The sequence below is a fragment of the Muntiacus reevesi genome, chromosome 11, assembly GCF_963930625.1.
Source record: "Muntiacus reevesi chromosome 11, mMunRee1.1, whole genome shotgun sequence".
NCBI lineage: Eukaryota > Metazoa > Chordata > Mammalia > Artiodactyla > Cervidae > Muntiacus > Muntiacus reevesi.
In genome coordinates this window covers 48,916,990-48,937,984 of record NC_089259.1, presented here as the reverse complement: position 1 = coordinate 48,937,984, position 20,995 = coordinate 48,916,990, and the positions used below count along the sequence as shown (strand labels likewise).

Below are 20,995 nucleotides of genomic sequence, written 5' to 3'. Positions count from 1 at the left end.
AATTTCAGAGTCTGTCTACGTTATAAAGACGATTTTTAAAATATAACTTGTCATCCCAGCGTTAATAGTGTCACCATTCTGGTTTAATTCCCCGCCGTATAACACCTTATGTATACAGGATGCACATTATTATAGTAAACCGATCACGGTCTATTTGGTGTGTATTGTTACAAGCTGTGTTTTAACCCTCCCGTGACGCGGGAGGGCGTGGCCATCGGAGGCCCCGCCTCCCACGCGGAGGTGTGTCCGCTGCCGCAGCTACTGTTTATCTGTCAGCCCGAACCAGCTGCAGCCCGCTCCAGAGACTCTCCCTCCTTTCTTGGCTGCTCCGCCTCCCTAAACTTTCCACTTTCCACCGCAGAGTCTCTTAGGCATCTAACTGGCTCCAGCCCTCCCACGTTCGGCTTCAAGACGAAAAGAAAACCCCTAAACGCCGCAGTCACGTTTCGGGGAGGAAGGCTGCCGATACTCCCCGGGGAACCAGGAGACCGAGGCCCCCAGCCGAGCGGGACGGAGCGCGCTCCCGCGTGGGTGTGGCCCCTCCGGGTCCCCCGGCTCATCCTCCTGGAACTCGCCGCGGCGGACACGCGCTCGCCCCCCTAAGCGGGGACGCGCCGCCGGGGGAAGCGCGCGGCCGCGAGCCCGGGCGCCATTTTGGTTTCTGTCTCTGGGCCGCGGCGCAGAGAACCTACGCGGTGGCTGCAGCTCCCTGAAGCCGTCCTTTTCCCGGCGACGAAGGGACCCAGGAGAAGGACACGGACGGCGCGAGACTGAGGAGGGCGGCTTCTCTCCGGGCAGCCAGAACCGCAAAGGTGGAGCCGCGTTGGCGCCCCCCAGGCGACCAGCGCCTCGGATGCGGGCGGAGCGCGGGGGGCCGCGGCGGCGGGAGCTCGAGGCACGGGGCCCGCGGGGCCTCATGTGAGAGCCGCGGAACCAGCCGCCCCCGGAGTCCGGGGTGGAGCGTGGGGGAAGCCGCCCTCGGCAGCAGGTAACGGTGGAGGGTCGGGGCCGGAGCCTCGCGGCCGCGGTGGAACCGGCTAGGGTCGCGGAGGTGGGCGGTCCGGGGGTGGAGGGGGGACACGGGGACCGAGAGTGCGCGGGCCGCCCCTCGAGAGGGCGGGGCGCGACGAGGCGCCCGGGGCCGGTTTGGGGGCGTTGCCCCGCGAACCTGCTTCAAAACCTGTCAACAAGGCGTGGTGCGTGCGCGGCCCCCCGCGGCAGCCTCCCCCGAAGCCGCCGCAGCACCAGAGGCTCGCCGCGCCTGTCGCCCGTATTTGTGATCCTGGGCGGGGACTGGTGACCGACACCCGAGCGCTCGCGCTCGGCCTGGCTTTGGGAAATGAAGGACATTAAGATGTCAAAACAGACTGCCGAGGATAGGGCGCCGGAGATGAGTCAGGGAAAGCCAATTCGAGGAGGTGGCGCGGGAGGACGGGAAACCTCGGCCGGGCGTAGCCAAGTGGAAAAGTTGATCAACTTGTGATGAGCAGCTTTGCCCATGCTTTGAGCGAGAGTAGCTCTTTTAGGTGGAGTTGCAGACAGGGATCAGGAAAAAGCCTATTAAGTGATTGGCCTGCATCGCCGTGCTTAGAGATAAGCAGTTATTTCGTTGCTGAACATGTCCAATATAATCTCTCAGATCTTTCAGAATCTTTTTTCCCCCTTCTCCTGAAATCTGTATAAAAATGTCATCAACTCCCAGTATCTACAAATGATCGGTGAACCAGTTTTCACCACCCCACTCTCTAATACCATCTAGTTCTGAGAGTCTGCTCGGACCGTTTTAGTTTTGTATTCCAGCCAAAGAATGCATGTCAATTTTGGTATTAGTCAAAGCAGAGCATAAATGGAAAGGAAATGTGATGCCAAAACAGGCTTTTTAGAGCTAAATACAATCGAGCTTTTAAAATTACTATGATCGCAGTGTGCTAAAAAAACAATGAAGGGCACATAGTCAAGTGTTCTCTTAGGCTCTTCATCTGAACAAAATGACTGCTCCTTTCAGAGCATATGGAAATGTGAAGAGTTAATACCATAATTTTCTGTGATGCTTGATCAGGATGAAGTCTTTCGTCATTCGTTTGTTTTTTGATACTCCATAGGAGTATCAGTCTCACCGAATGCTTTTAGTGGCCCAAGTTGCATCAATTTTGGGAGGCCTGGAAAAGTCGCATTTTGAAGTAAACTGCCAGAGTCATGAAGCTGCCTAGTTTGGGTGCGCTGTGAAATCGAAGAGAGGTTGATCATCCATCTTCTCTGCAGTCAAGTTCTAGTGTGAGAGGGGGTTTTCATTTTGACTAAAAGTGAGAAGTTGTCCATTGACATAAATTCTTTGCAGACTGGTAGATGCTCTTAAGTATAACTTTCTTTATAGCAGAGCTTCCTGTGTAAATAGATTTAATGAAATACTTTTGAAGGCAGTGTAAATTTTTGCATGAATTGTCTTGGGAAAGGTTTGACTTTAAAATGTTTTCATAGGTACCCACTATGATCTGATGTTTTTACATGTAAATGAGGGTAATACAGAGACATTTGTAGTGGCATTTGATCTTAATTTTTTTGTTGTTGCTTAATATACTGTTATTCTGACATTTTACAGTAGTCAAATTTGACAGTTTAAAGTCTTCAGTTCAGCTAGTTAGAGACTGTTGTTATTTAGTCGCTAAGTCATGTCCTGCTGTTTGTGACCCATTGACCTGCAGTCTCTGTCATGGGATTTCCCAGGCAAGAATACTGGAGTGGGATTGCCCTCTCCTCTGCCAGGGTATCTTCCTGACCAGGGATTGAACCTGCATTTTCTGCAGTGGTAGGTGGATTTTTTTTACCTCTGAGACACCAGAGAAGCCCTCTTTCTAATATGTCAGCTTTTTTCTCTACTTCATTTGGAAAGATATTGAAATACACTTCTATTTAAAACAAGGCTGCAATAGACAGAAGGTATTTGTTGTTAGAATCAGCAATGTATTAGCAAAGATAATTGTGTAAGTAAGGTTGTTTATTTTTGTTTATATATCCATATGAATCATTCCATCTTTAAATTAAATAGTTCTGGTTTTAGAAGACTTTTCTCCAGAAATAGAAGATCAGCATTCTATAGTGAGGGGTAGAAATTATAAAGATAACTTCATTCTTTTTTGAATCTCAGTATCTCAAAATGCTGAGTAGTTTTAGGTAGTCAGAAGAGAAATTATAAACCCTGGGTAGCAAACTCTTTGTTCTTTGACCCAAATTTTGTATGCTAAAATTAAAGTAAGCCTTCAAGATAAGTTAAAGCAGAAAAATGGGTCATAATGACAGTTATCTCAACCTTTAGTAAGACATTATTCCTAGGAGAGTTTTTTTTTAAATACTAAAGGTGACATTATAGATATCAGTTTTCTCTAAACATATTTGAAAAATGTATTCTTAGTTTCACATGTAAGTTTTAGTCTTCCATAAAACTAGCCTCTTGCTATCACCTCTCATTCTTTGTTTTCCCTTTCTTTCCCTCTGCACAGTAGGATATACATCATTTACTTCACTTAATGTATAGTTGGGAGTAGGAGTAATGAGGAATAGGCAGTTTATTGCACATGTCCTCAGACCTCCTGGACTGATCTTAATGGCGTGAGAGCCAGGGTCCTCTGCGCCCTGTCCTCCTTCACAGTTTTAGCTAGCTACTGGAAAGAAAGAGTCTGCAGAGATGTATTTGGTTGAGAGCCATGCACATGTATGTCCTACACAAGAATCAGAATTGTGATGTGGTAATGTGCCAGGAGTAGGGAGTTGGAGCTACAAGCCATCCTGTGTGAAAAAGCTGTGTCTCCAAATCCAAACTATACCTGCCAGAAACTGCTCTCTAGAGACAAAAGACTCGCAGGCTCTGAACTAAATAGAGGTACCAGTGAGTGGACTGCAGTTGCCCTCGTTTAGTTAGAGCCTTCAGTACTTAAATATAAAACAAGACCTTTTATCTGATTGCAGTGTAATTCATTGACATTAACAGGCATGTATAAAGTTTAACAAAGCGTATTGGCAAAAAAAATTCATTTTGTAATCCCACCACAGTTGTTATCCCACATTTATGAATATAATATTATACAGTCTCACATTACAGTTACTATATTAATGTGGTAATCTATTTCCAATGTGTTTTTTGCATACATGAGCTTGTGTTCTCACACATTCTCATATACACTTCGTGTTAAAATAAATTTAGGATCGTTGTTTGCCTTCTGGCTGGAACCTCAGTTTCTACGTTAATATTTTTAATACAAGACTACTTTCCTATACCTGAGTTCAGCAGTCATCGACGTCTCCTTTCAAAAGTTCTAGTACTGTTTAATTCCTCACAGGATCCCAGTGTGTTTCTTTTATCCCCCTTTTACAAACTGAAGCCCAGGAAGGTCAAGTAATTTGTTAATGGTCACATGAGCAGTGAGAAGGAGAGCCAGGGAGCTCAATTCCAGAACCCAGTCTCCTTACCCACACTGCTAGTTTACGCCATTCCCTGGTGGCTAAGATGGTAAAAAATCTGTCTGCAATGCAGAAGACCCTGGTTTGATCCCTGGGTTGGGAAGATCCCCTGGAGAAGGAAATGGCAACCTACTCCAGTATTCTTGCCTGGAAATTCCATTCCTATTTTACACCACCAGAAACCAAGTAGAATGAAGGCAGTACCAATACATAGAATAAACACTCACCTGTCATTCAGAAATACAACTTGGATAAAACATTGCAACAGCTAGTGAAGTGTTGGAAGAAGCAGCCGCATTCCAGAGCAAACTATGCGCAGAACAGGTGAGTTTGCTTGTTTGAGGCAAAGATTGGGTCTGACAGTAACACACATGACAGGCTACTCACTGTGGGAAGATCTGTCAGCAACCTCTTTCAGATCCTCTCTGAATGTTCTTGTGGCTCTGTGTGCCACGAATTCAGAAACTCAGATATAGTAGATATCCTTAGATGACTTTTAAGAAATCTTCAGGAAATGTCCCTGTAGGTTCTCTTTTGTATTTCTTAATAGTTGACTAAAACTTTGGAAATGTAAATGCTTGGTTTGGTTTCAAAGCTACAATAAACTTCTCCCCCACATAGTACAGTGCAAATACACATGCTTAAATTAAAAGCACCTGACAAAGATACAAGATTGTGAAATGACAGTTGGTCTTTACTGACGTTTTTTTATTATATTTTGCTTTGACGTTCTTCTCCTTGAATGTCTGGTTCAGTTCTCCTGCATGTTTATGTTTGTTTTTATAGGCATCTCAGTGACAGAAGAATGAATTTTGGATTTGTGTCTATTGAAAAGTTAAGTACAAAAAAAGAATGATGCATTTTTCTCTGAATAGGATGAAACGAGGAGGAGGAAGAGATAGTGGCCATGATTCATCAGAAGAGGGTACTGCCGAGAAATCCAAAAGACTGCGGACTACAAGTGAGCATTCTCAGACTTGTGATTGGGGTAATCTCCTTCAGGACATCGTTCTCCAAGTATTTAAGTATTTGCCTCTTCTTGACCGGGCTCATGCTTCACAAGTTTGCCGCAACTGGAACCAGGTATTTCACATGCCTGACTTGTGGAGATGTTTTGAATTTGAACTGAATCAGCCAGCTACATCTTATTTGAAAGCTACACATCCAGAGCTGATCAAACAGATTATTAAAAGACATTCAAATCATCTACAATACGTCAGCTTCAAGGTAATACTTTAAATCGTTCTTTTTGAAAATAAATTGTATTTAGTGGCCTTTGTGGGGGCTTCCCAAGGTGACACTAATGAAGAACCCACCTGGCAATGTAGGAGATAGACGCAGGTTCAGTCCCTGGGTCGGGAAGATCCCCTGGAGGAAGGCATGGCAGCCCACTCCAGTATTCTTGCCTGGAGAATCCCCATGGACAGAGGAGCCTGGAGGGCTCTGGTCCGTGGGGTATCAAAGAGTCAGACATGACTGAAGCGACTTAGTATGTACGCGCTGCAGTGGCTTTTGTGTCCTAAACCGACACATTTTCCCATGTCTTTAAACCATTGCTTTTCTAGGGAAAGTGCTTAAAGACTTAGAATAATTGTGTACCTTAGAGGCTGTCACAGATAACTGTATTGAGCTAAATTTTTCCATTTTATTGTAAATCTTAATAATTTAAATTATTTTCATAATTTCTTGAAAGCAGAAGCAGCCATTAAATAAACATAAATCGTACACTGAAACCATCACATTGAGTTATTATGAACAAATTTGAGCCAAAAGAAATACATATTAAATGTAGAGGTTTTTATTAAAACCTCATTTTAATAAAATGAAGTCTGAGTTTTGTTTATTGATGGATTTGTGATACGGAGTTCATTAAAGAGAAAGGAGATATAGACACTCTGTGTAAAAAGTTTAGATGAATCTATTTTAGAGAGAAATAGAAAAAGGTACACAAAAGATGCCAAAGAGAACTCTTTCTTTTCTTTGCCAGCAGGGACATACTGGAATTTAGGCAGCAATGAGGTAAATGAAGTGAGGTCACTTTTTGAGAGGTTCAGAGTGGTTTAAAGAATCACAGTTGGTGTGTGTGAGCACAGAGGCTTGTCATGTTTTGTTCTGGGGATGAATAATGAAATGTGGATATGTTCACTAAATCCTTAACACATCCTATAATTACTGTTGAAGTAACACATGAATACCTGATTTGCCATATGCAGCTGATGTTAAACAGGTCAAGTTAAACCCAGATATTGCAATAATTCTTAACCCAGAGATCCTTGCCAAAACTAAAGTCTTGTCTGCTCCCAAGACTGTCATTCTGTCTTAGATGGAGATTGTCTGTTTATTCTCTAATGTGTGCCACAGGAGGAGAGACCTGGTGTTGGGAGTGGTTGGGTGTCTTATGGCTGTCTTTCCAGAAAACTGCACAGACACTTAGACCACCGAGTGAAGGATTGCTAGGTTTAGCAAACAAAAATGAGGGATGCCTAGTTAAGTTTGAATTTCAGATAATCTGTGGCTAATTGTTAGTGTAAATGTCCCTTGCATTATTTTTAAGTAAATAAAGTCGCTCAGTCGGGTCTGACTCTTTGTGACCTCATGGATGGTAGCCTGCCAGGCTCCTCTGTCCATGGGATTTTCCAGGTAAGGATATTGGAGTGGGTTGCCATTTTTTTCTTCTTGTATTATTTGGGACATATCTAATACTTAACTGCATGACTTGGATGTTATATCTAAACCCTAGCTGAGGGCGAGGCTGGGGGAATGGTGGGAGGAAGAACACACAAAAACCCAGGAACTCCTCATGTGTTGTCCCTCTTTTGACTGCCCGTGAGGCAACCTGAGAGCCTTCTCCTCGGTGTCAGTCATCTTTGAGCTGTCTAAAAGTGTTCCTATGGTAAATCCTATAACAAGATGAGTATAATACATTAATCTCCTAGGTCTAAAGACCAATTCCATCCAGTGGGTTGGCTGTTTCAGTGTTAACCTGTGGCACAGCTCAGCTGTATCCAACTTGTATAACCATGACAAAACCATTTCTCCTATAAGTATTAAGCATTTTTTTAAAGGGATTGTTTATTTTCCTGAGGAAATTTCTGTTTTGCAAAAACACACCCCAAGATCCTTCTGAGCTCTCCTGATGATATTTGTGTTTAATTCATCACTGACTGTAGGCCAAAGAGTCTTGTAGTCAGTTATTAATGTAGAATTGTGGTTATCACACATTATGTGCATCAGAAATGCCTGGAGTGCTTCTTAAGACAAAGGATTGCTGGGTTCCTCCCCAGTCCCATCCCCGTTTCTTATTCAGGTAGTCTGGATTAGGCATGAGAGTGTGCATTTCTAACAGGTTCCCAGATGATGTTGTTGCTATTGGTTCAGGAACACAGCAGTTCTCAAAAGAACCACTGGTATAGAGAAATTTAAAATAGCTCTGAAACTGTAATGTAAATCGGCTCATCAGTTTTACAGCAGAATCTTCAGAACATTTTTGGGTTAAGATAGCATACATCAACCTGGAAATTAAAGAAATAATGTTACTTTTAACTATTCTGTTTAAGATGCTTTATATCCTGGGGGACAACTTCCTTCTTGAAAGAAGAGCTCCTTGTTATATCACTAAGGAGTTTTTTGGTCATGTTTCCCTTCCCCCCATGAAAGGTCTATGCAAAAGAGTGTATGGGTGCAGTGTATGTGCTCTTCTGGTTTGGTTCAGATTTTCATGCTTGACTAGTTGGAGGCCCTTATTTTACTTCACATCATGTTTCAGTTAATAACATTAATGGTGAATCCCAGGTTGTGATTTACCTGGGTAAATCTGAATCTCTTGAGTAAATACTCATTCAGTTTGTTTTAAAGCATTTGTACCATTGGCACTGTATTTACATGTGCCACTACCAACTATATAATTATTTTTCAAAGATTAGAAATTTATATTTATACTAGGTTTTATAGTGCATTTGGAATAAATCAACTTAATAGCTAAGTCCTTTTAACAATAACTAAGTATCTTATCATGGTCAAAGTTAAGTCTTGACAGTTGCCCTTAGTGACATTGTATGTGAGAGTAGATGATTGAAAGGATAAATAATCATTCTGTAGATTATAATGCACTAAGCTAATAACTGTATCTCTTGCTTTTGTGAAGTTGAAATGCACGCAGCGGAGTGTGACCATATTCACGTGTGAAGGACGTTTCTTTCCCCAGGTGGACAGCAGCAAAGAATCGGCTGAGGCAGCTTGTGACATATTATCACAGCTTGTGAACTGCTCTTTAAAAACACTTGGACTTATTTCAACTGCTCGGCCAAGCTTTATGGATTTACCAAAGGTATCTGCTGTTTTTTTTTGTTTTTATTAGTTTTTACTGAGAAATCCAGGGAGACTCTACCCATTTTTTCCACTTATAGTGGGAATATAAGAAAAGTGGTGTGTATATATTGAAAAGCCAGTTACTATTTAGAATGTTAAGTCTTAAGCAATTTTTTAGAGAGCATTTCCTGTTTTTGAATCACTTTGTGCTGCTTTTTGGGTAATGTTAAAGAGTGAATGAATTTGCAGAGGATTCTGTATGAAATCCTGAAAGAGACTAAGTAAAACTGAGATGCAGGCATGTTAGAAGGAAAGACACATGTATCAGTAGATGCTCTTTGGACTTTGAGAGCAGATTGGTGAGATTATAATGAACGAAAAATAGTGCCAGGATTAAGAGCAGATAGAGCTCGCTTGGAAAATCTTTTGTTGATTGTGTAAAGATTGCTTCTTGAGCACAGTTAATATTAGTGCAGTTATTTATTGCAGCACTACACAGATAATGAGTTTTTTACAAATTGAAGATTTATGGCAATCCTGTGTCAAACAAGTCTATTGATGTCATTTTTCCAACAGCATTTTCTCACTTTATGTCTCTGTCACATTTGGGTAATTCTTGCAGTATTTCAGACTTTTTCATTATTATTATACTTGTTATGGTAATCTATGATCAGTGATCTTTGACATTACTATTGCAAAAAGATTACAACTTGCTGAAGACTTAGATGATAGTTAGCATATTGTAGCAATAAAGTATTTTTTAATTAACGAATATACATTGTTTTTTAAATGTAATTCTGTTCACACTTAATAGATTATAGCATAATGTAAACATTACTTTTATATGAAGTAGGAAACTAAAAACTTGTGTGACTTGCTTTATTGTAATAGTTGCTTTGTTCTGGTGATCCAGAACCGATTCTCGCAATATCTGAGTTATGTCCATGTTACTAGCTTGTTTTATATATATATATGTGTGTGTATACACACACACACACACTGTATATACTTGACATGCAGTATATATACTATAATATAACTGGGTTATATTATAACCCAGGTTGTTAAATGGAATGTCAGCAACAGATGTATCACAGGTTGATTTCAAAGTCTCAATAAGGTACATTTGAGATAAATTATTTTCCTCATGTAAAATAAGGGAAATGGGCGAGAGTCTGCTTGTGTCAGCATTTTCAGATTCTGAGGACATGAGTTCAGTCATGTGGTTCTCAAACTGAATATGCATAACAGTCATCTTTGAAACTTCTGAACTTTGGATGTTCCTAGTCCCAGATTTCTTTTTCTTAAGAGCAGTCCAGGTGGTGATGACAGTGATTCAAGGCCCTCCCTCTGGGAGGCACCGAGTTACATGGTGCAGTGGTGCCTTGTTCCAGCTTCATGTGGGAAATGAAATCATCTGGATTGATTTTTCTATTACATACTGTAGTTAGAAGCCAGACATACAGTGTATATAGGAAATATGGTATAAGGTATGTTAGATATAATTTCCTTTTTTTCTTATTACTCAGGGTGATCATTATGCGTATCTAGCACTAATACTGTATAAATCATAAGGTTTTATCAGAGTACACCACAAACTAAAATATAGACACCTCTTTAAACACCTAATCGTTTAATTTACTTTCATGTCATTTTGGTTTGGGGAACTAAGGGTGCATCTGGGACAGCTTGCTTCCTTAGTCAGTAAGCATAGGATGCTTATGCTCTTTTTCTTTCTTTTCCTGTTATGGCTTTTGTAGAAGATTGAAATAGGCTGTTGATACATCTTGGAAATCCTGAAAGAACTGAAGAGAACATGAAAGAAGCGTATTTGACCAAGGCTAACTCTGAGGGAAGTGGGAAAAAGGAAGGCAGAGATGGAGTCATGCATATACTAATGTAGTGTGATTGTAGAAGATACAATTGAGTTGATGTAGAAATCAAATTAGGAGAAATATGTTAACATTTAAGTTGTTGAACAGTTACTTAATCAAAATTTAAATAGTTATTTAACCACAATAGGAAAAAGTAATTTAGGAAATGTGACCAAGAAGATAATGTTTCTTGTACTTTCTTGGCTACTAGCCTGCCCTTATCTCTTTGACTGGTGTAGTGAGTCCATTGGTTATGGCTTATTAGCTCTGATTCAGAGTCCCATACTTTGTGCTTTAATTCTGGTTTCCCTACAATGGTTCCTTCAGGTCAGATTTTGTGTCCAACAGGATATTATAATTATTACATAGAATGTTATATAATAAAGGGTAGATTATTAATTGGTACATATGTGTTAAAAATACCTTAAAATACCTTTGAAAATAGTATAATTTAACATATTATAGGAGTTTTAAATTTGAAATTTTACTTAATTTTGATTTTTATTATTTTAGAATCAAGTTTTATATGAGCTTCCTTTTTATTCCATGGAATTCTAGCTTCCATTCATTCCATTCCATTCTAAATAAGTCTTACATAGCTTCTAAGTTCATTGACTTTAATTTTTGATGATTATGCTAATAGCAATTACTGTTTTAATGGTCATTACTGTCACCAATAAAGAATGCAGTTTGGTGTCATCATGCACAGGAGCAGGGTTTCCAGAGAAGCTGACGTGAAGCATCTGAGAGGCGCTCACGCAGGGCTTCACAGCTCCTCTGTTTACTGACCAGTGACTGTCGTGATTCAGAGACACCTGTCGTGAGGCTGGAAATCTTTTTTCCCCCAGATAAAAAGGCCCTTCACAAAGATGACAGGAGGTCACCTCTCTTTACCATATTCCCTCAACAGAGTGAGGGGCTGCTGCTACCCCAGAACAGTTATAAATGTATCATTAGGGTTCAGATGAACTGTTCATGTATTATGTGAAGACCCTTCAATTCTGTTTGTAAAATCTGAAGCAGCGTCTTAATTGTTTCTGTTTTTCAGTCTCACTTCATCTCTGCACTGACGGTTGTGTTTGTAAACTCCAAATCCTTGTCCTCGCTGAAGATAGATGACACGCCAGTAGATGATCCCTCCCTCAAAGTCCTAGTGGCCAACAACAGCGATACGCTCAAGCTGCTGAAAATGAGCAGCTGTCCTCATGTCTCTCCAGCAGGTGTGCTGTTGTTTTGCCAGATATTTTTTAGTAAAATGTATTGTTGTGTTTATCAAATTAAGGGGACTTAATGATTATTAACTTTGAAGGTGGGTTCATAGGATTTATTTCATCTCTATTGCATAATATTTTTACTGTAAACAGTAGTATAAATTCTGTATCATTCCTAACCTAGACATTTACTCTCAACTTTTCTAATCGTCTTATTTGGCAGTTTGTGTCCAACCTGTGCCAGAAAATGTATAAATTAAACAAAAGGAGGGGACAGTATGAGGTCGGCCTGAGATGGCCATTTTGGTGAAGTAGACTTTTCTTAAATCGTGGTTGAGCTAACAGGGTAGTTTTGAGTCAAAGCAATCTTGCAATTGCTTTTTGTTTCATGATATAGAAAGAGAAGAGTTGTGCCGAAGTCATTACCTCACATTTTGCAAGATAACCTTTTCCAAAGTTGAGTTTTGGAGCTGAAAGCCCATCAAATGGAGGAGTAGCATTATTAAAGCTCTTTCCAGCTTTCCTTGCATAGGCTTAAGCATTATTACATTATTCAGTTTGAGAGCATTTAAATTCCAAATGGTTTGTATTGTAAAATGATTATAAACCTACACTTTGTCTTAGTCTCATGCTTCACTCCTGACTTGCCCTCCCACTGTTGACATCTCTCCCAACCCTTCAGCTGTGTTATTTGGGAAATCTGTTTTGATTTCTTAACAGAATACTTCCCCCTCTTCTTGCTGTCACTGAAGCCTGGCCTTCCCCTAAGAAAATGATTCCTTGTCGGATGGACATTACTTCCTGTCCTTCCTTGTCTCCCACATGGAGGGTCTGGTGATGGGAATGGTGAGGTCTATCTATTGTGGTGTTTTCCTAGCTTTCTTTGCCACTTCTAGATTATCACTGATGGTGATAACCTAAGTTTAGAAGATTGGGCTTTGGGAGTTCCTTATTATTATGAACTTAGTTACATTTTACTGTCCATTGTATAGAGTATGGTCCATGCTTCATAGCTTCGTAGTGTACAAAGTTCTTTGTATCCTGACCTGCACCTCTCTCTTGAATCTTGTTTGCTTTTTACTCACATGCAGCTTTTATTTGAGTCCTAGATAATGACAGTTCTCTGTACATGTGTTTGGTCAGTATACTGTACCTTGAGAAATACCTTTAAAAAAAATTTTTTTTTTTCATTTCTTCATTTGGTTAACTCCAGTCCAGCCTTCAAAATTAAGTTCATGTGTTCCGCTTTTTTCCTCCTGTCTGCCTTAGAACCCCCACCTACTGTTTCCAGAGCACTCTGAATGTAACTTGTAGTATTTAACCACACTAATGAGAGCCTTTGGGTCTCAGGTTTCTCTGTGAAACTGAGTTTATTATTCTCTTTATCCTGGTACATCCCATGTTCGTTTATTTTTATTAAATATATATATATATATATATATATATATATCCTCATAGTATAAGCTTGCTTGATCTTACCAAGCTTGAATGGCATTTGGATTAGTTGTTTGGGAAAGAGAGAGCACCTGTAATATTCTTTAAGAATATAAGCATAGAGGGTTTTAATTTAAAATTTAACACTTGTGTATATTCTTTCTGTTCATATTTTGCATATTTAGATAGTTTCTTAAGTTGAAATTAAAGAACTGTTTTCTATGCTTTCTTCACGCAACAGTTTTTCAGTTCAATTTTTATCAAACAGTTTTTCCCATTTCATGTAATCTTTACAATTGTCTATTGCTGGACCTCTAAGTACAATTTGACACCAGTGAATGTTCTTTTTATTTTAAAAATTTTAATTGGAGGATAATTGCCGTATAGTGCTGTTACTTTCTGCTGTGTAACAGCTTGAATCAGGCGTAAGTATGCATTCATCCACCCCCGTCTGAGCCTCCCCCACCCCTTCCAGCCCATCCTTCTGTAGTGACGGTTTGTGATTTTCCTCCTTCCTCTCTGATTGCTCCTTCTCTGTTTCCTTTGCTAGTTTCTCTTTTCCTTCCTTAAATTTTTGTGTCTCCTTGTGTTTTGTACTGGGCCCTTTATTATTTTACTCTGTAAACTCCAGGCTGTGTCATCATCAGCGGCTTTCAGTTATGTTCTGTATGTTAACGCCTCCTACTTCAGTGTTTCTGGTACTCCAGAGCTGTGTGTTGAGCTGCCAATGACCCAGTGCCTCTAGACTGTCTCCGAGGTATGTCATACTAATGATCGTCCCTTCCCCTTTCTGAAATCTCTTACTTCTCCCTTTTTACCATCTCAGTGAATGGCGCTGCTTGTTTCGTTATCCAGGACCTAACAGACATCCTTGAATTCTTGTACCCTTACTTTTTACATCCCTGTAGTCCCTGAAGTCTGGTGACTCCATCACTGACAATAGGCTTTAAATCTCTGTGCTGTGGACTAAATTTGTGGTGTTCTCACCTCCTGCCCCAGGTCACATGTTGGTGACCTACTCCCCAGTGTGATGGTGTCTGAAAATGGGTTGAGAGTTATTTGGAGAAATATCTTTGGGATTAGTGCTTTTCTAAGAAAGAATAAGAAAGAAATCTGGTCTCTCTTTCTGCCATGTGAAGACACAGCAAGAACATGGCCATCTATAAGCCAGAAAGAGTTCTGGCCCTCGCAGAACCCAGCCTTGCTGGTTCCTTGATCTTCTTGATCTGGAAGCTGAACTTCCAGCTTCCAGAAATGGGAGAAATAAATGTTTATTGTTGAGCCACTCAGTCTATGTATTCTCTTAAGCAGCTGAAATTAACACACTCTGCCTTCCTTCATCTCTAATCTAGCTCAGTGAGTACCCTTGTGAGTACCCTCTTAACTGATTTCCTAACTTGCAGCCTTGCTCTTTTCTAATTTGATTTCCACAGTAGCGCCGAGAGTAATCTTTCTAAAATAGAAATTTGATTTTTTTAAATTTCCAATTTCCTTCAAAACCTCTCACTGTGCTTTACGTAAGATCCAAACTCCTTACTGAGGCTGACAAGGTGTCCCGTATGATCTGGTCCTTGTCTCTCTATTGGGTTTCAATCTTTGACATACTCTATTTACATATTGCGTGTTATGTTCCCTTCATTTCATAGAATGCTTATGTTTTCGTCAATGAGTGTTTGCACAGGAAATAAACATTAATTTTCCTTGTCTACTTGCCTTTTGCCTTCGCTTGATTCTTCTAATTCTGTAGGTCTGTGATAGTTCTGGAAATTCTTCCCTGATTTCCTTGTTAACATTCCCAGAGCGTTCTTGATTAATTTTCTGCTGGCTTTCTGTTAGGATAAGGATGTTTTGTTACTGTTGACTTTCTACCATCCTAGCACCAGTTCTTAACATATAAGGCACTCAGTAATTACCAGCTGAACTAATGAACATTTAGCTACTTAGTTTTCTTTCTTTTTGATAGGCCAACATTTGCCTCATAGTTCTTTTAAGTTTGAATATTTAACTTGTTTCCACTATTTGCTTTGATTTAAAAAAATGAACTATTTTGAAAATCCTTTACTTCTGTTAATTCCTTCCTTTGGTCAAATTAAATAAAGAAGTGGAAGAGCTAGGTCAAAGAGTTTAGATTTTTTTTTTTTAATGTTTCCTGCTGTGTTTTTTTCCAAAATGAGTTGGATGAATTTATATACAACCACCAATATAATAGCTTTATTGTGACATAATTCACATATGATACAGTTCACAGTGCATTCATCACTACAGTCAATTTTAGAACACTTTTACTATCCCCATAAGGTCCTATGTCCCGCTTAGCTGTCACCCTCCAAAACATTAGCCCAGTCAGTCCTAGGCAGTCCCTGATCTACTTTCTGTCTCTGTAGATGTGCCTATTCTGGGCATTTCATGTAAATGGAATCCCATGTGGTCCTTTATGACTGGCTTTCTTTCACTTAGCCTTAGGTTTTCAAGGTTCATCCATATTGTTGCATGTATAATATTTCATTTCTTTTTATTGCCAAATGATATTCCACTATATGAATAACAACCATATTTTTCTCTTGATCAGTTGATGGATATTTGGGCTGTTTACACCTTTTGATTATTATGAATAATGCTGCTATTCAAATTTATGTAAAGGTTTTTGTATGGGCATATCATTTAGTTTCTCTTGGGTGTATAACAACGATTGGAACTGCTGACTCATATCGTAACTCCATGTAGCCATTTGAGAAACTGATGGACTGTTTCCCAAAGCAGCTGTGGCCTTTTACATTTCTACTAGCAGTGTTTGAGGGCTCCAACTTTTTCACCCCTCATCAACATGTATGATTTGTCTTTGATGATTGCTGTCCTGGTGAATGTAAACTGGTGTCTTGCTGTGGTTTTGGTATGTATTTTCTTGAATTCTCAGATGTCTTTTCCTGTGCTTATCGACTATTTGTCCATCTTCCTTGGAGAGATGTCTATCTGATTCTTTGCTTATGTTGTAATTAGGTTATTTGTATTATTGAATTGTAATAATGTACCAGTTTTATCTTTGTCACTGTTTTCTGTTAAACACTTTTAATTGTGTGTTAGTTTTCTGTTGTTGCATAATTAACAAATACAAATTTAGCAGTTTTTCATTAGCACCTCAGTTCTCTAGGTAAGAGCTGGAGGCATGGCTTGAGTTTCTCTGTTTAGTCACAGAAGCTCTGAATCCAACTTCCTCTTCTGCAGCCAGCCAGAGGAAACTGTTTATAGGGCTCATGTGATTAGATTAGGATCGCCTGGCTAATCTTATTTTACTGTTAACTGTGCTATTTATAGCACTACATAATCATGGGAGTGCTCACCTTATCACATGAACAGTTTTCAGAGGTTATATGGCATGACATCTTGAGGACAACTTTTAGAATCATGCCTGTTACAACTGTTTTAATAGTTATTAAGATGGGTACCTCAAAGTTCTTTAATTTGCATCTCTGCTTACCATTACCCGAGTGTTTATTTTCTTTTTAGATGAGGTTTTATGTGATTGCAGAGAAGAGAGATGTATTCACATGAACTTGGGTGGTCAGGGTTTATTTCAGAGTATATATACATACCTTGTGGAGAACAGAGCTTGGTAGCTGAATGGTAAAGCACAGATGTCTTTTACTCCCGCTCTGGTGACTCTTGCCCTGGTGATGCACTTGATCACTGCACTGATTCCACTGCCTACATTCTCCTCCCACTGCATGTAAAAGCTTTGGCTTACTGGTGACCTCTGTCTGGTCACTTTCTAGGCAGTAGGTGAGCACACGCACTTAGGAGTCACCCAGTCTGTTTGAATTCCAGCTTTGCTATCTTTAGCTAGCTGACTCAACTTTAAAACAGAAAAGATACTTATTTTTTAGGTTTTTTGGGGGTATTCGTGGGATAACATCTAGTGCCTGACATGTCATACTTGTACAGTAAACAGTAGATCATAGGTTGTGTGTTTTGTTTCCTATTCTTGTTTCTAAACTCAGGAAAGAAATGGCTTGAGTTTGTCATTTATCAAGTAGTATCAGGGTGTCTCTTTGGGGTAGAGTTCTTACAGTAGGCACTTCAGAGATCAGAAACCAACCTTTGGTAAAACCTGCTCCTGCTCAGGGTTCTGGGTAGTTTTGAAGCATAGTGCCTGAAGTATAAGGAACCAGTTAAAGAATGGTTAAGAGATTTCTGAGAATGTTAGCACTTTAAAAATCATAATGTATATTTCCATTAATGTTAACTGAGCAGTTTTCTTTTCATTCATCTAGTGATATCTCAGTAATTTTTTTTCTTAGAAATTTGACATTTGTATTAGTAGTTAAACTGCTCATTTGATGGAAATCTTTAAAAAAATTTTCTCAGATATTTCATAGTTAATATAAATCATTATATCTGATTTTATTTTTTTCATTAAGATTAGATTTTTGAATGTCAAAAAATGTCTTGTAGCCTCTTTTCAGTGATCAAATAAATTTGTGTGTATGACTTTCTGCAGGTTCAATCAGTGCACCTAAACTTTTATAAGTTGTATAGCAAATATGAAATTTTATTGTAGGACATGTACTTAATTACATTTTTGAACACATGATGACAAAACTTTATAAATAATTGGGTCTTTTTCCTTCCAAGGTATCCTGTGTGTGGCTGATCAATGTCATGGCTTACGTGAACTGGCCCTGAATTACCACTTGTTAAGTGATGAATTACTGCTTGCTTTATCTTCTGAAAAACATGTTCGATTAGAACATTTGCGCATTGACGTAGTCAGTGAGAATCCGGGACAGACTCACTTCCACACCATTCAGAAGAGCAGCTGGGATGCTTTCATCAGACATTCACCCAAAGTGAACTTAGTGATGTATTTTTTTTTATATGAAGAGGAATTTGATCCATTCTTTCGGTATGAAATACCTGCCACCCATCTTTACTTTGGGAGATCAGTAAGCAAAGATGTGCTTGGCCGTGTGGGAATGACATGCCCTAGACTAGTTGAACTAGTAGTGTGTGCTAATGGATTACGGCCACTTGATGAAGAGTTAATTCGCATTGCAGAACGTTGTAAAAATCTGTCAGCTATTGGACTGGGGGAATGCGAAGTCTCATGTAGTGCCTTTGTTGAGTTTGTGAAGATGTGTGGTGGCCGCCTGTCACAATTATCCATTATGGAAGAAGTATTAATTCCTGACCAAAAGTATAGTTTGGAGCAGATTCACTGGGAAGTGTCTAAGCATCTTGGCAGAGTATGGTTTCCAGACATGATGCCCACTTGGTAAAAGCCAGATGACATAGGGCATGATGAACAGCACCTTAATTTTAACATACTGTATTATAATAAGTTTATTTCCTGTAGGTCTGATATAGTTCTTCTATTTTGTGGCACAGAAATTTGATACCTTCATTGAGTATATAAGGATTGTATTTTAGAAGACCTGTGGACCAGTTTTGGTCAGAAAACTTAAATCTATTTCTCTGTCTAATAGCAATCAGATCTCAGATAATTAAAAAGTGATTCAGATCTGAAAGTAATAACCAGTAATAAAGATTAAAAATTTTATTACAGTCTGAAGGAAACAAACCCTATATATTGTAATATCTAATAAGTACTAATAAGTTTTCCAAAATGTTCTCTATGCATTTTTTTTTAAATGTAAACTTGACATTTTAGGGTCTTCAGTTATACATACACCTGTTATAAGGTGTTTAATATAGCTCAGGAAAGTGAGCATTTTGTGAGAAAAATGTAGGATATGTTGAATCTCATGAAAAAGACTGGCTGAATGTTCTAAAATGTTGCAGAGCTGTTTAAAGAGGTATATGTAGTTAATTGGAACACTTAAGAAACTGATGTCACACAGGGATTATTACAGAAAGATAATAAATAGAGCCAAGATCAAATTAAAGGAAAATAAGTGGACTAGAAGGGAGGCAGTGTTTAGCTTTGTGTAAACTTTTAGGGTTGCTCTATAATCTGCTAAACTATATCAGTTCTTTTCTGTGATACATTACCATGTATGTGGCACTTGGGGCATCATATGTAAAGTAAGGAATGCTTTACCGGTTCTTCTTGGGTTTATCTTTGTTTAAACTAGTTTTGAAGCATTATACAATAATTGAAATGAGAAGCTTATGTATTTCAAAAAACCAAATTGAAATAAAGGTAGAACTTAAAAATGCTTATAAATTGTTTCCATGAAAGAATATTAGTCTCCAGTGAGTTTTAGTGATGGCTCATTTTTACATGTTCGAATTACATAGTTATGTAAGTAGAATTTTCAAAAAATTACAAAAGGAGCACCAATGTACAGTTCAGCATAAACAGTAAATTTAAAAGAGCATATATTTAAGTTCATAATCATATTTTTGAGTAAATACTGCTCAGTGAACTGGAAAACTAATAGAAAAATGTCTGTTTTGTGATTATTAATTTGGTTACACTGGTATTTTACATTATTTAAGTTAGGTAGCATTTTTACTACTTTCATATGAATAAGGTAATCCATACATTGTAGAAACTGTAAAAATACTAAGTTTGGGGCTATATTTAGTTTTTTAGGTATTATATAAACTTTGATTCTGAGCATTAGTGCTAGTAGACATTACCCTCCTGGGGGAACTAGAAGTGATTTACCCCCAATGCAATAGAATAGTGCTTGAAACTTAGAAAGCACCTTGGTAGATATGGAAGCCAACAGTCTCTTGAATCTATTTTCAAATAGATTACCTTCCTAAGAATAAAAGTGATTTTCTATATAATTTGTGCTTTCAAAAGTGATGGTATTCTGATCACATATAAAAGAGAAGAAAAAAGGTTGATCTAGATAGGGAAATTAAAAGCAATTAATATTCCTCCCTCTTACTAAACAGTAAAAAAGCTTGGATTGTACAAGAAATACCTGTTAGTGGATAAGGCTTTTTTCTTTGAACAACTTTGGAAAATGGATTTGACAGTATGTAATCAGTTCTACTAACCAAAGCTTTATTTGGAGATTTACTTTTTGTACAGATTGAATTATATAATGCTTGAAATACTTTTGTCACTTTATAAGCAAAATGCATAGCACTTAATTTGTTTATACTGTAAAGTATATGTTAAATGCTTTTATCAATTTGAGAATAAAGATAGTTACTAATGCTGTTGTTATTATTTTTTTAAAACTTATTTGATTTTAAAACAAGTTAAACTTACAGATTTATGGTTTTAGTTTCAAATCCATATTTGATGGATATAATGTTAAATATTAAATAAGGTATATGATAGGATGGTTTTTTTTAATTGAAGATAACAGGATTAGATATTTAGAATAAGCATTTATAAAACAGACTGTTAAGAAATAGAATTCTTAGGATCCTTGAAACCAGCTAGCATTTTCAGAAATGTCTTTTACATAAATGTGTACAATCAGAATATTTTCTAAACAATGTTATTTTCATGTCCTAATGACTTTCATAAAATAACTTCAGTTTACCTTGGTAATCTTAAATCTGGGCTACTAACAATATTATCAGGAAAAAATAGGCATGACTGAAGCTAAATCAATTTACTGCATTCAAAGAATTTTTTATATTTATGGAAAAGCTTAGGATAGAAGGGAAGGGTTGGTATGAAGAAGGCTCAGGCCTGGACCTAGGTCCTTTAATAAGCTATAAATAAGCTCTGGGCTTCCCAGGTGGCTTAGAAAGTAAAGAATCTGTCTGTAATGCAGGAGACCCTGG

At 38.6% G+C, this 20,995-nt stretch overlaps 1 protein-coding gene across 1 annotated transcript; it reads left to right on the top strand.

Annotated features, from left to right (window-relative positions):
* The first annotated feature begins 831 nt into the window (after positions 1-831).
* Positions 832-20,414, top strand: FBXL3 (F-box and leucine rich repeat protein 3). The gene is made up of 5 exons (XM_065902244.1): positions 832-988; positions 5,331-5,682; positions 8,660-8,782; positions 11,686-11,857; positions 17,912-20,414. Exons 2-5 carry the CDS (start codon positions 5,332-5,334, stop codon positions 18,553-18,555), a joined length of 1,290 nt encoding a protein of 429 aa, XP_065758316.1. The 5' UTR covers positions 832-988; position 5,331; the 3' UTR covers positions 18,556-20,414.
* Positions 20,415-20,995: the final 581 nt, after the last annotated feature.